Here is a 15,442-nt window from a genome sequence, read left to right on the forward strand (position 1 = left end):
AATCTTAAATATGAATCTTTCACTTCCTCTTTGCACAACACTATGATAGACCTGAGAGACAAGTGAGAAAAAAAATCCTGCAGTCCATTGTTTACAAGTCTGTTCTAAACTGTTTGTCCCCCTGTTTATGACTTACGAACAGGTGGAGAAAGAGTTTTGCAAGGACAAACTTTCTAAATTCCTTATTTATTTATTTTTTGTCATCTGTGTAAACAGGTAGGGAGGAAAAGTTTTGCAAGGTTAATTTTCTTTTTTGTCAGGAGTGTTTGTTTTTTTTTGTAGTAATACTAACTTTGAAGGACACAAGGGAATCGTGCACTTCAGTCTCTTGTGGCCAAAGGGCTAGAGGCTCTCATATATTGTGTTAGCAAGTTATGTACTATTACTGTCATGTTTGTCTTTTTGGTTGAAATTATTCAAATCAGCACTTATCATAGTCAGTCAGTGTAAATAACGCTAATGACAGGTTAGCTTCTTTTGGCTGAAATGAGTATGGCAACAACTATCACTCTACCATGACTACAAAAAAAAAAAAGAAAATACCCTGCAGACACTTTTCTCCATCTGTTTTGAATATGGAATAACAGAACTTAGACAAATTATTTTAGCAAAACTTCTTTCACCTGGCCAAACATTTCTCAATCAGACCTGTTCCACAGGTTTATTTTTCTCAAACCCTACAACATCATTTTTTCACATGCAACACAGGAGAGGAAAAAATTAGACTAGACTTAATCAGACAACCAGAATTCTTTTCTCATTTGCATCTCTGGGCATGTGTACATTATTGGAAAATACTGAAAATCATACCGTGTTGATTTGTGTTTTGAATATTTTGGTTGCAACATGAACTGGGACATGCAGATGTCACTGTTGCTTCCTTTTACTACATTTAATTGGATTAAATATAATGGTAATGCCTACAATTCCCCTCAGCTTCAATATAATGAATGAATGTTCGCCATTCATTTCTTTGGAAGGTCATCAGAAACACCAAGTCCTCTTACTTTAAGTTTTGATTTGTTTAAGACAGTTTTTGTGTGTTTTTTTCTTGTCCATGTCACACTAATCCCTCAGGTATTCTCTGTATGAATCGCTTGGATGAGATTTTGGCACTTGTGGACAGCGACAGAGCCATGACTAAGGAGAGTAAATGGGTGGTTCAGAAATACCTGGAGCGTCCTCTGTTGGTCCACGGCACCAAGTTTGACCTCCGCCAGTGGTTCCTTGTCACGGACTGGAACCCTCTGACAGTCTGGTTCTACAGAGAGTGCTACCTGCGTTTCTCCACTCAGCTCTATTCCACAAAAACTCTGGACAGGTTAGACAGAACAGAAAAAAAATTCTTTACATTGTCTATAATGTTGGATCTTTCCTGTATTTTTATCTAGTTAGAAATGCAACAGTACAAGCAGGACTAAATGTACCCATTTTAGTTTAAGCACGTTTAACACTTACCTTCATGGCCTTACCCCCTTCCTCAGCTCAGTTCACCTGTGCAACAACTCGATCCAGAAGCATTTCCAACCCTCCTGTGAGCGCCATCCAGGAGTGCCTGAGGACAACATGTGGTCCTGCTCTCAGTTCAGGGCTTTCCTACAGCGGCAGGGCCGTGGAGCAGAGTGGGAGTCAGTGGTGGTCCCCGGTATGCAGCGAGCAGTGGTCCATGCCCTGCAGACAGCCCAAGACCTGGTCGAGCCTCGTAAGGCGAGTTTTGAGCTCTACGGAGCTGACTTTATGTTGGGCAGAGATCTGAGGCCTTGGCTTCTGGAAATCAATGCTAGTCCGACTATGGCCTGCTCCACCGCTGTGACAGCTCGCCTCTGTCCTGCTGTGCAGCTGGACACACTGAGGGTTGTGCTCGACCGTCGGACTGATCCCAGTGCGTACACAGGAGGCTTCCAGCTAATCTACAAACAGGTTGGAATATCTTAACATAAAATGCCTAAAGGCGCATTTTCAAGGGGAATTCCACAAATGCATTTATTTGTGTTTTACTTTTTCACCCTCTCAGGCTGCAGTTGAAGTGCCTCAGTATGTGGGAGTGAACCTGCTGGTGGAAGGCGTCCCCATAAGGCGATCCAGACCTCTGCTTCATAGACAAACCGCTCTGCTCCACAGAGTTGTTTCCAACCCACCCCTCACTGTCCAGTTCCCTTCAGACCAGTCGACGTCAGAAGAGGTTGAAACACTACATAAACCATCAGGTCAGAAGTGCTCTGCACTCTCAGTTTCACGCCACCCAGGCAAGGAGAACCGAGCTGCTAGACAGAATAAGAGACAGCTGACATCAATATCTCCTAAGAGGGATCACGGGGGAAAAACAGAAGTTCCAAATACTTCCTGTGTCCGCAGGTCTTGTCGCAGCATGGCATGTGAACAGCCTTTGGTGATACACACTGAACCTCAGAGGAAAGCACGACGCTTGGGTTTGAGTCTTGGTGCCAACAGGGCAAATGTGGTCCCACGGAGCCTTTCCTTTTCCCTCAGCCCCCCTCACAACATATCAGAGAGCAAATCTCAGGCCAACTCAGGCCATGCATCACACATCCCCAGATCCCTCCTTCCCCAGACAGCTTTGGTGCCCCAACATAGGACTCCTACTCGGATCTTTCCTCCACTCCAGGGTCCCCTTCCTACTCTAGAGGTCTTAAGCTTGCAACCAAACATTGTGGCTGCCAGTTGTAATCCAAACTTGTCCTCTCATCCAAGCATTCACAAGCATCAGTTATTCCTCCGCTCTCAAAGACAAAGCTTGGGCAAATATAAAGGAGAGCGCACTGGGGAAGAGAAACACTAGTGCTACTGAGTGTTGAAAGGATGGAAAGCAAACAGTAGGAAGTGCTGAAGATATTTAGGCTGCGACAACTTTGTTATTAATTTAAATATTTCGATGAATTGAAACCTAATGCACAACAAAGTACAAGTTACAAACACAACTTATGTGACTGAAGTATGTTTTTTAAATGATTCTGATATTGTTTGTAAAAACTTAAGACAATCAGGAGGAATGGTGCAACTTAGAAATTCTCAAATCATGCTTTTAAATTTGCAGCATCAAGGTTAATATGAGTACTTTTACCTTTTTTTATTTGGAATAAAGTGTTACATATGCCATATAATCCAGTGGTAGATTTAAATTATGTTTTAGTTTGGCTGACTGTAACCTGAATAAATATGTTTTACAATGATGTTATGAATGTAACATATTGTAGTTAATTTGCATTGAAACCAAGAGAAAGAGCTATTTGTCTCCAGTAAGGCAGATATTTCCAAGGTGAGTGAGCAGAGGATAATATAATAATAATAATAATACAATGATCACTGGTTCCATATACTGTGGAAAAAAATCTGTTTTACATTAACAGGAGGTAATTATTTTGAAAGCCCAGCAGGTGGCAGTAAAGGCTAAATGATGTCGTTTAAATGTCCTCTCCTTTTTAAAGAGAGGGCATTTAAAAAGAAAAAGAAAAAGAAATAGTAGTTCCTATCCAGATGTTGGTACATCTTCATCAACATCTGCTTTATTTTGTCTTTCAGCCACTTTTCATACATAAATAAAAAAATGTAAAAATAGCAGGAGCAGTGTTGATGAATATGAAACAGTTAGCTGCTGTGTGGGTTGAGTGTGTAGAATTTAACGGCATCTAGCAGTGAGGTTGTAGAACTGAAACTTTTCCTGTGTTCCAAGCATGTACGAGACTTACGGTGGCCAACACAGAGACAAAAAAACACAAATAGCCCTATCTAGAGCCAGGGTCTGGTTTGTCTGTTCTGGGCTACTGTAGAAACAACATGGTAGACTTAGTGGAAGAGGACCTGCTCCATATGTAAATGCAAACGGATCATTCTAAGGTAACGAAAACACAATGATTCTTTTCCTCTGATGATTATACACTAATCGTTATAACACACTGTCATTATAACTATTATATACCATTCATGCCAAATGCCCCTAAATCACACACACTTGACCTATAACTGACCTTTCCCAAACGGTTTAGACATCACTACTCATTTAGTTGCCGCATATTTTACCAAATCAATAGATAGTTTTTTTTGGGGGGGGGATTATTGCATTTAATGGATAGGACAATATGGGGGGTGGGGGGCAAACAGGCAGATTTTCTTTTAATGGCATTTTGCCATTAATTGGACAAACACACATAAATAGAAACAGAGAGGAAATAATGAGGGAGGGAGAGAGAGGCGTGCCGCAAAGGACAGGGGCATTTCCAGGATTTGAGGACTTTCAGGGCTTAGCTCGGACCTCAATGGGAGGGTCCGGAGGGATCTCTTTTAAGTACTTGGCCAACTTACTTACCCATAAAAACTGTTGTTTTTTTTTCTAAAAAACTTTCCAGATTATGAATTGTTATGAGAAAGATATTGGTAGTCGTTGTTGATTAGTATATAGCACAGAATAATAAATGCTATTATTAAAAATGTATTGACTAAAGTTGTAAAAAAAGTTAATTGTATGTATATCTGTTAACAGTGGTTGATGTTACTGAGTACAATGATTCAAGTATGAATGGAATGTGAGATTATCAAGTCTGCTGCATTTTATAATCATTAGGCCTATTCTTATCTTTGAAAAACATATATAGCCTACATATTAAGATCCTGGGCCATTTAGAAAACATTTACATGAAGCCTTCGACACATGACTAGAAATTAACATCAAGAAACTCTGTTTAGAAGAAACTAATGACATTTACAATGCAAAGGTCACAGCCTTTGACTTCAGTTTGTACAAACGAACTGGATTTGGAACGAAACAACACTCCCACAGTTAAGAAATGATAGTGGAAACAACAATAAGATGTGATGTTGTGCACTGATATTGGAGACACTGTGTAGAAATCTGCAGAATGAGATAAGCCTTGTTGATTGTTAGTGCAATCACAGCTAAAAAATGTGATTGCGTAATAGAATACATGCTGTGATGATAAGTAGTATTTGTTGCGATTTATTGAATCATATAGCCAGTAAAAACGTCACTGTGGCAAAGCTGCTGACAAGATGCAGAACAATCTTGATTATTGCCTCAGGAGATTAACTGAAACTGACTCTCACATGTATTTACTTGTTGTTGTATTAGTGGGCACAGACGGTTAACCAGCAGGAGAGCCGGGCTGCAGATCTGCCATTACATAAGTGTTCCCTGTGTCATGAATGTTGTGGCGCTGCAAGAGAACAGATTGCGTTTCACTCTCCTCCCGTTTCATATACATACAGTCGAAGCCATTTTCCACGGGAAAAAAAATACTTTATTAATACACTTATATAATGTATACCAACATTTATAGACAAAATATGTACATCAAACATCTTTCATGTAGGTCCCAAAATATAAAATCTCAAGTACCTCTTTCTATAGAAAACTAGTCTTCTGGTAAAACTTTTACATTCAACTTCTCTCCTCAATCCGCCTTTGACTCCAGTATTCATACGTAGTACAGAGAATAAACATCTGAGATTTATCAGCTTTTTCACAAGTAAAAGGCAACAGCAAGAACAAACACCAGGTTTGACTTGAGCAGAAACAGATGTTGAGTATGCAGACCAGGTCCAGCACAGTGCTACAGTATGTACACAGTTTCTGAGTACACAACGTACAATTGTCCGCACTCTGCCCCCCCCTCTATCTGTCCGGACGGGCAGAGTGCGAGAACGGGTATCAAAAATAGAAATGTACAAGAAGTCTATGAACAATAATTACAGAAAAAAATCCATCTAAACTTGTCTGTTTGTCAACGAAAAACAAGACTTCTCATTCAACATGGTCATGTGGCGGCCCATTCCTTCATCCACGCATTGGGTGTACCCTTACTCTCCTCTGTACACACTTGAGGAAACCCTTACGGTGCCAGTCATCATGGCTGCGAGGGCAGTGAAGATATTGGTGACCTAAAGGACATAGGCAACGAACTTTGGGTGAAATATTAACGCTAACATTTGGTGCAAGACTTTCTAAAAGTACAAAGATGGCGTGTCTCTATTGCAACAGCTACAAGTGAGATGCATCAGTGTCATCGGCGTATAGACTTTTAACAGCAGCATCTAATATCTTTCTTTACATTCAACCATGTGTGTGTTTGTGTGCAGGGCAGGTCCAGTTTATATGATACATTTGCACTGAGTAAAACCACTGAGCATTTGACATTCAACCTCTGAGCTTTGCATCGTCCGAGTGTGGACGGATGTCGCTCTCTCCTCCATTTCTTGATTGTTTCTACAAGTCCGCAAATTTGACCTCTGCATGCTGAAGAACAGAGGACGGGAATGAGGATGGATTATGGAAAGGCTCAGTCATGTTCTCATTCCAACTACTGTCTCTGCTCCTGGGTACTAGAACAGGATCTGTTCTCTTGTATCGCTCAGTCTTTGGTTTCCAGGTTGAGGGGTGGTACCTGCTTTAGTGCCTGAAGGAGGGCAGGGGAGTCCATCGGGGTCTGAGATATGGCTGGCGCTGGGGAGCCTCCCCTGGGAGACAACACTAGCTGAGGTGGAGGCGGTCTTTCGCTGGGCATGGCGGGCGCAGAGCCTCCCATGCCAGGGTAGAGCATGGGCACGGACCCGGGGTACCAGCATTTCTCCAGCATCGGCAGGTAGGCTGCAGCAGAAGGTGGAATGAGGTAGAAAGGCATGCAGAGGGGATGCGGAGGAGGTGGATGGTTGGGGGATACGCTCATGTAACTGCCATAACCACTTGAGGATGATGACGATTCTCCACCTGAGAGCAGCTCATCTTCAGACGACTCCACTCGAGGTCGCTTGTGGCGCGGCTCGTCATCCTCCACCTTGATGCCAGAACTTTGCCTCTCGCCCAGCACCCGCTTCAGCTGGCTCTCCTGCCCGTAGTAATCTGGACGTCCCTGTTGTGGCCCGGATTCCGTCTTCTCCAGCTCACCCCCGTAGCCGCTGTCCGTATCTGTATCGCTTCCGCTCTGCTCGCTGCTCGGTGGAGCATACACCCGCTGGATGACGGGTACACAGTTCCTCCCATAGCCCTCGCTGGGTTTAGGGGGTAAGCTGGTGGGGATTTCCTTGTGAGGTTGGTGATAGGCGGGGATTTCCTCAGGTTGAGGGCTGAGAGGAGTGCGGGGTCGGACCGGACTTTGCAGCACCTCTGCCGCTAACTTGTGGAGGTGATTGATCACCTGGGACGGCGTGAGTTCTCCATCGGGTTCGTGATTGCTGAGATACTGGAGCATCTCTTTGGCACACATGTGGAAGCCAGAGCGAAACATCTCCTCGGACTTCTCCTGGCTGACAGAAGGCTGCTCTGTAAAGACGTCAAGAAACTACAGTCAGAAATCCTGCAGTGGGATACTGATGCAACTATATTTGAAGGCACTTCTTTGCCTGTACTTCTGCACAATCCTGTCATTGTCTACTCTTGGTAATTTGCATCCTGTCCAACAAAAACATCCTGCTGCACGTGCATGTGTCTTTTTGTATGTGATCTGCAACTCACCAATTTGCATGCCGTTCTGCAGAGCAATGATCTTTTGCTGTTGTTGCTCCAGAAGAGAGGTGAGGGCTTTCACGTGCTTGAGTGTCAGCTCCAAAACCACAGCCTTCTCCAGATGGCCCAGAGTCTAGAGGAAACACACACAGTCAGCACATCCTCACCTCTTATATAACACACACACACAGAGTATGCTTAACTGCTCATGTATACACAATCTAGGTTGTCATCATAAAACCACTGCAGCATAAAGGCAAAAATAAATGATGGGATAATATAAATTTCAGAAATAATACGCAGTCTGTAGTATTTATGACATTGCAGTTACTTTTCTTTGTGTACTGGATTTAATTTTTAAGTGTGTCTACAATCACCATAAACGAAAATCCTCCTCAGTGTGAGCTGTCATTCACTGGCTGCTGACGCACTCAGCAGAGAGGATGTAATACCACTGAGCAGCCACTCGATGGTGCATGCCACTCAACACACTCAATCCCCTGATCCCCACCAGCCACAGCATGAACTTACCGTGAGTTTCAGGTGCTCTGGCAATAAATCTTTTAACTGAGCGATGCACTCGTTTATCCGATCACGCCTTTTCTTCTCAATAAGTCTGTGAGGCAGTTTGTAGGTCTCCTGCAAGAACAAACGCCATTGTTTGGTTAATTCCATTTGATCTGATTGCACACAGCTATCTCTTTATGATCAGAGGCAGCCTCTGCGATAGGGAGGACTCTAAGAGTTATGTCATAGCAGAAATTAGGCCAACCATTTATGGGACTACAGGACTACTGCCTGCGTAATTCCTCCCTTGTAGTTCACACCCTCTAATAAAAGATTTATGGTTAACAAGTTGGCAGTGAGAAAAAATATAATACCTTGCTCTCCTCTCCTCTTTTCATTCCTCGCCTGGGTTTATAGACATACATCGGGAAATCCATCCTAAACAAAATACAAAGAGCAACAGTGAGGCATGCGCTAATGCTTCGATTACAGAATAAAATATAAAACAAGTGCGTTTAAAGAAAAATTTTCAAACTTACCCCTGCATGTCTGACAGATCGGTCTGGTGTTTGGAAAGGGGAGGTGGTTGCGCGCTTGTAATTCGCTCCATTGTTTCTCACTCCAATTACGCAGCAAAGTCGGGGTACTTTTCCAAATGCAGTCACAAATAAATACGCATTTGTTAACGCGTGTGGAAAATAAAGTTGAAAAAAAAGCTGCAGTTGATGAAATGCACCGAAAATTCTTCAAATCGCTCCAAGATTTGATTTAATTTCTCATTATTTAACAACAATTCGCACTTATTTTAAAGGTTATTTTTGCGCGTTTCACGTCCTTGCGATTTCTCCACGCCGTGCTCCTGCCGCAGAAAGGAAGGCAACCCTGTTGGTGGCGCGTTGGGAAAGTGGGGGAGGACAGAGCGACGAGTTAAATAAACCCTCTGACTCTCCGCTCCGCCTGACCTATCTCTATCACATGAGGCTCACGTGTTAAACGGTGCTGTATCCTCGGCGGAGGGACGGCCCACTTTCGACCGATAAGGAGCCTCAGTGGGCGGACAGCGGCGAACGTCAGAGCGGAGGGCGGCGCGTGTCCGATCCCGTGTACCACCATGCTGAAGTGTATTGAAACAAGACTGGGTGAACAGCAGAGAAACGGCGCGCGGGTAAAGTTGCTGGCAGCGGACCAGTGCGCGAGTTCAACAGGGCCCGAGGCACGAGAGGCGAGTGGGTACTGCGCCGGTTGCCAATGAAAATATACAATAAAGCAATTAAAATGTGCTTCTATAGGACTAATTACCTGCAGGATCATCATAAAGCAGAGGACAAATGCAATGAAATCACTCTAAAATTGGTGCTTTATGAGTGTTTTTTGACGCATAGAGGTTTATTTATATATAACAATATATTTTATACTAAACATACCATTTATTAAGACTCGTGGGAACCATATACGATTTTAAGCATAATTATTCTCCTTTCAAGTTATCTCCACAGAACATTATAATAAAATTCATTACGCACACCATTTAGGCGTGAATCATCAGTCCACATGTCTGCAGCAGACAGGTGGGCTCCTGTATAAACACGGAGGACACGGCGGGAGAACCACGTGCACCTGTGCGTGGATGAGTGTGTGGAGTGGATGGAGTGTTTTGTTGTCATGAGGCGGTGCCGGCTGTCACGTTGATCTCCTCATGGCCCCTGGAGCCTGCTGAGCGCGGGGCACATCCAGCTCATCCAGCACACGGCGGCTGCACCTGTGTGCTGCAGGCTACAAACACGGTGCACAGAAGTAGGCCTACATCCATTTTGGTTTACATGAGGACATTTTCTTTTTTTGAAAATGAAAAGGTGTATAATACAGGTTTGTTTGAATTTCCATTGAACTGATCATGAGTCCTCACTTATTTCCCTTTACTGGGAAATAACTTTAATAAGCCCAAAGTAATTTTCAAGCTAAAATAAGAACGAGAAGGCCTTTAAAACCACCACTGAGAACCACATTATTTTTTTCTATAGTCCCCATACAATAGGGTTTGATTATATCCCAACAAATTCAATACACAAGGACAATTCCAGGGTCAGAGTATTACAGTTTAATAATGGACTGTACCCTATATGAGAGAGGGGGTTGGTTGGTGCTAAACAGGGAGAGGACTTCAGATAATTATTTAAGCTCTAAGTTTGTTTTTTTTTTTTTGGCTTAGGGAAGGACAGGGGCGAAGCACCAAATTCTGGGCTATGTGCATAAGCAGTCTTTGTGGGCCCCTCATCCTCCCTCTTTTCATGCATGTCTCTTTTTTAATGTACCTTTGCCATCTTCTTTTTCTTTCTTACTTTCTTTCTTTTTTTTTTAAGCATTAATTTCCCTTTCCAGCAGCTAACAAGCATCACTCGATTCTAGGTACATTTAAAGACAAATCCTATACTTCAGGGGTGAACTAAACCATTTTATGCCTTTAAAGGGGTGAGAGAAGCCTCAGAGAGCTTCCTATATTTTTCTGTCCTTCAACCGATTTATTTATCCTATTTTGATTCAGTCTTAAATTTAGTTATAACACTAAATAAAAAAACTGCAAATGAAACCAGACTTTTTATTCCTAAATTTCAAGTGTCCCCCTCCTATTGGGGATCTTGTAATCAGTCCCACTTTCCTCCCAAACTACAACGCCCCTGAGAGAGGGGCACCCAACTCTGAATGGATGTATTTTGTATTTACTTTAAATACATTCAGAACTCCAGAAAATTACATTTTGTTTTAAAGGCATGTTTTCTTTAAAAAAATTCCAAAATCACACCATTTATTGTATAACAGCCAGAAACTGTGAAAAACAGTTATTAATGATGGATAATCACCCTAATATACCAACAGTTATGTCACATGCAAACAAGACACGTGGCTTCATTTTTGGGTCACAATAATCAAAGTGCAATACTTTGCAATTTTTTTCAAAATACCTGTTAAAATCCATAATTTGCTCCTCTGCTGGTTAAATTGAATGTGGACTGATGACCTCCTTATGAAGCTACAGTGACTGAGTCTTTTGTGAAGCTGTAAACAATTATATCACAGCAGGAATATGGTGTGTTAGGAGAAAAGCTGTAAAAAAATTTTTTTTTCATTTGACCATGTTTCCTGGGATTTTTGCCCAGAAATCACATTTAGCCAAATCCTTGCAATGACTGAATCATATTGACTCATGCTTACAGGTTTGTTTTTTCAATTAAAATATATGTAGGGTGTTTTTTAGGTGATTATTTTTCTTCACATTTATATTAGACATTTTTCCGTTATCTTCAGGAACTTGTTTCTTTGGACTATCCATCTATTTTATCTGACAAAAAGACGTAAGGAAAGCAGCAGCAGAAAAGAAGTTCCTTCACAGCAACAAGTAAGGGTCCTCATTCAACAAGTTCAACTAAAGCTCTGTTAAAAAAATCCCTAATTTTAGTGGATTAAATACAAATAGGGGGCTACAGGATCCAGTAATTACAAAATGAGCATAACACAGGTCACGCTGATGCAACTATAATTAAATAAAAACAATGATGGAAAGCCCCCTTGAAGAACACCAGGGCAAATTTAATACAATTTAGGAATGAGTTGGATTTTAAGAAATCCTGATAATGGCATGGTAATGGGATAATTTGTTTGACTCACTTGTGACATTCTTGGAGAATATTGTGGGAAAACACCTTTTGTCCTGTTTCCAGCATAAATAATAGATAGTGCATGATGGCTATTTAGCCTTGGGGGTATATGATGTGTATATTTGTATATATTGTAAACTGATTCTCTTCTTGTACCTTTATTTATGTATGTGTGGCCATGGACAGTCTATTAGCAAATGGGCATCTGGAAACAGTTATGCAAAAGGCCCCAAGACATACAGACAGCTGGTTTTGTGTCTCTTTAGGGTCATTTTGTGTCTTTTTTTTGGGGTGGGGTGGGGTGGGGGTGGGGTAACTGTGTTCCTTTGTGTCTCCTTTTTGGCTGTTTTGTGTCTTTCGTAGTTATTTTATTTCTCCTTGTGGTTGTTTTGTGTCTCTTTGAGGTAACTGTGTGTATTTTCCGTAAATATGTCTCTTTTGGTAATTGTGTGACTCTTTGAGGTTGTTTTGTCCATTTTTGTGGTTATTTTGTGACTCTTTGTGGGTTCTTTGTGGTCTCTTTATGCGAGCCCCTTGGCCTGTGGCTGGTAGGCCCATTTAGTAATCCATCCATGTGTGGCCTAGATTTGTGTATATGCTTAAATGAATATTTTCCTGCTGTGTTGTGACCAGTGACAGGTGGCAAATCAGGTGCGTTTGTTATATGCATTTAGGACACATATGGCTATTTAGTACTTTAGTACTTAACTTGTGGGAAATACACGATTCGTCCTTGTAAATACCAGTATTTTCTTTATGTACCTTTTTTTGCACCTAATGTATACTTGTTGCCTTGACATGGTATTGATGTACATGAGTAATATATAATGTATCATTTACAATTATTTAATGATGAATTTTTGCAAAAGGTGAAGTGTGTCATAAGTCTTGTACAGGCATCATGGTTTTTTAAGATGGCGATTTTTTGTTGTTTATCAGAAGTCTGAGGAAGCGCTGCAATCTTGAAACATTACACAGCATTAAAATCCTTCTAATGCTCATCCTGCATTACTGGAAACTAGGATATGCAAATCTTTTTTTTTTGTTACTGTCTTTTGACTGTTTTTTTGTTTTGTTTTTTTTACATACTTATTTAAATAAATAAAAAAGTTTGACAAAAAGATTAGTAGTGTTAATATGTTTACTAAATGATTAAATTGGACACAAACATGAGCTACTAAATATTGTTTTAACTTCGGTGATAAAGAAGCTGCCTGACAAATAGCAAGGCGTTTAAATGGTTATGTTGTCAAAAGTTTTACAATAGACTATTAAAAAATATTGTAGGTGATAAAATTCTCTTGGCGATGCAAAGTGTATGTTTGTTATACATTTTCCTTCATTTTCATTTGTTTTAGTCTTCAGAAAATCAAAATAAAATATTTTACCATTAAAAAAAATCTTTATAGGTCCATGTGTGCTGGGACAAAGTCCCAAAAGGTCAAATTAAAGCTAAAAATGCACGACCCCGGAACTTCCGGTTAAGGCGGCCATGTAACAAGACGTGTTTTTGACCGCTCCGCTGTTCGTGCTATATTCTTGCAAAAATTTATACTCTATACCGCATATTATAGTTTGCATTGTCTATGGGGACGAAATAATGCCTCCTAAAAGTAGCTAAAGTCAATCAAGAAACCAGCGAGAAAGTAAAACAGCCAAAGCTGACGGACTACTGACCAGTGAGACCCAGAAAGCTAACGCTGCAATAGCACCCCTCCATAGCTTCTGATGGTGGAAATGGGTGAGGATAGATCCCAGAGCAGCAAAGTGGATGCAATACTATCCATAGTTACTGCCATTAAAAGTGATTTGGACAACATTCGGGAGGATATTAAAGACTGCGTCGAGCGGGTGACACAAGCTGAAATGCGCATTTCTAGCAGGGACGAATGATTGAAACCCTGCAGACTAAAGTTGACACATTGGAGTGAAGCAGAAAACCTTGGAGGACAAAGTAATGGACTTGGAACCGCGTTCAAGGCGAAATAATGTTGACTTATTAATTTGGCTGAATCTACAGAGGGAAGAGACCCATGTAAGTTTTTGGAAAAAGTGGCTACGGAGGTCCTGGGCATCACTCTACAGAACCGGTGCTCATAGAAAGGCGCACCGAATCGGACCACGGAGAGAGGGCAACAGCATGGCGCCCGCACTTTACTGATAATGAGATTCCTCAACTTCCCCAGGGATAAGGAGGCTATATTAAACGCAGCCTTAAAGGCTAAAGGGACATTCAATACGAAGGACAGTGGATCGGCTTTATCCGGACCTTGCAGTGTGCAGCAACTCCGAAAAGCGGTTTGACTCTGTTCGGGAAGATCTGCGTAAACTGGGACTGAGACAGCGTGACTCACCAAGGAAGCTACTGGTGACATACCAGGAGAAGACTTATTCCTTTATGTCCCCGGATGAGGCACGTGTGATGATAAACAAGATTCAGAAGAAGGGAGAAGACAATAATATGATGGACTGAAATGACCTTCTGTATCAGCAGTGAGTAATCCTAAATTACTGTGTTAAAGTGAAGAATGGACACTAGTTTTCATAAGACGAGCTATATTTTCGTTTATTATCTGTTTGATGTCTGCACAAAGCCAAAGAGATTGTATTGGTGCCTATGGGCATTATTGCGTATATATCTTTAGGATGTAAGACGTTTATATAATGAAGACTGACTTTCATGCAAATTACTCTATAGAAGAGCGGTAAAGAGTAAACAATTACTTCCAGTTAAGCGCGAGCATGTGAGTTGTTTGGTTTTGTCTTGGTTAAGTAGAGTGGTTAGACTGCTCCTCACATAGTGTGGAACAACCCACCTGCACTAACGGGGAGGTGTAAAGAGGAGGGAGGGTTACCTGCAGAGGTGGGGGAATGGGGAGGAGGGTTTGTTCCAGTTGGACGTGTTCTTGTGTTGGGCCATTATAAGCTTCTTAGAAAAATGTTGTTTCTATTTTTATGTGTCATTTACTTGGATGAGCGAGGTAGCATTCAACTTTTCGTTAAATTTAATTTGAGCAGTTAAAATGGTACATGGAAAGATATTAATTTGTTACATGGAACTGCAGGGACTTCAGAGTTTTAAAAGGTAAAAGCAATTCATGACGAATTTAAATGACATGGACTCTAAAATTATACTTCTGCAAGAGACACATTTAGTGGAGGAGGATGAAAAAAGGGTTAGGAGAAGGTGGCAGGGTGGTGTATATACAGCAGCATTTTCTTCACGGTCAAGAGGAGTGATGACTCTAATACATGAATCAGTTCCATTCTGTGTCAACAATGTTATTAAAGACAAGAGGGCAGATATTTGATCATTCAAGGATCCATGTTGCTAGAAAACTTAAATTTGGTAAATGTAATGCGGCCCTAACTCAGATGACTCAGGGTTCTATGAGGACCTGTTTCTTTGCTTACAACACTGCCGGGTAAATATCTAATCGCTGGGGACTTTAACTGTACGCTTGCTCGAGTTGGGATAGGTCTACAGGTACAGACCAATCTCATAACAACAACAGATTAACTATAAAAGATTCATGAAAAGATTTACAATTGCTTGACATTTGGAGAGAATTACACCAACAAACCAAAAGTTTACTCATGTTACTCTGCAACATATCAGACATACTCACGGATTGATTATTTTTAATCTCTTCTGATTTATTATCTAAGGTAAAAAATTGTTTATCTGACAATATTGTAATTTCAGATCATGCTCCGTGTCGCTTAGTTTATAGGGATGAAACGATGTGTACTGATCCACCTAGATGGCGTTTTCAGCATAAATGGTTTGCAGGATGAGGAGTTTGTC

General features: G+C 41.3%; 2 protein-coding genes across 6 annotated transcripts in view; one reads left to right on the plus strand and one right to left on the minus strand.

The window, feature by feature from the left end:
- ttll3 (tubulin tyrosine ligase-like family, member 3) overlaps window positions 1–3,191 on the plus strand; it is a 44,204-nt gene extending 41,013 nt beyond the window's left edge. For all 5 annotated transcript variants that reach the window (XM_088084209.1, XM_088084202.1, XM_088084214.1 and 2 more), the window contains 3 exons: window positions 1,078–1,321; window positions 1,485–1,920; window positions 2,015–3,191. In XM_088084209.1, the coding sequence (XP_087940335.1) occupies window positions 1,078–1,321; window positions 1,485–1,920; window positions 2,015–2,800 (1,466 nt within the window). In that variant the 3' untranslated portion in view covers window positions 2,801–3,191. The remainder of the gene's footprint in view (window positions 1–1,077; window positions 1,322–1,484; window positions 1,921–2,014) is intronic.
- Window positions 3,192–5,250: 2,059 nt separating this feature from the next.
- On the minus strand, window positions 5,251–8,951 carry LOC121952958 (class E basic helix-loop-helix protein 40-like). Its single transcript, XM_042499849.2, has 5 exons — window positions 8,521–8,951; window positions 8,356–8,419; window positions 8,006–8,113; window positions 7,484–7,607; window positions 5,251–7,291 (listed from the first exon to the last, which is right to left on the minus strand). The coding sequence occupies exons 1-5, from the start codon at window positions 8,589–8,591 to the stop codon at window positions 6,384–6,386; spliced, it is 1,275 nt and encodes a 424-aa protein (XP_042355783.1). The 5' UTR covers window positions 8,592–8,951; the 3' UTR covers window positions 5,251–6,383.
- Window positions 8,952–15,442: the final 6,491 nt, after the last annotated feature.

This window comes from Plectropomus leopardus, chromosome 2 (assembly GCF_026936395.1).
Source record: "Plectropomus leopardus strain MGB_pleo_1.0 chromosome 2, ASM2693639v1, whole genome shotgun sequence".
Lineage (NCBI taxonomy): Eukaryota > Metazoa > Chordata > Actinopteri > Perciformes > Serranidae > Plectropomus > Plectropomus leopardus.

What these genes read in the sequence shown, in the direction of transcription:
- LOC121952958 (XM_042499849.2), bottom strand. Translation starts at nt 8,591, where the DNA reads ATGGAGCGAATTACAAGCGCGCAACCACCTCCCCTTTCCAAACACCAG. An exon ending in GATCTGTCAGACATGCAGGG is followed by an intron (nt 8,420 to 8,520) that starts GTAAGTTTGAAA and finishes TATTTTGTTTAG; the next exon opens with GATGGATTTCCCGATGTATG. An exon ending in AAAGAGGAGAGGAGAGCAAG is followed by an intron (nt 8,114 to 8,355) that starts GTATTATATTTT and finishes TTGTTCTTGCAG; the next exon opens with GAGACCTACAAACTGCCTCA.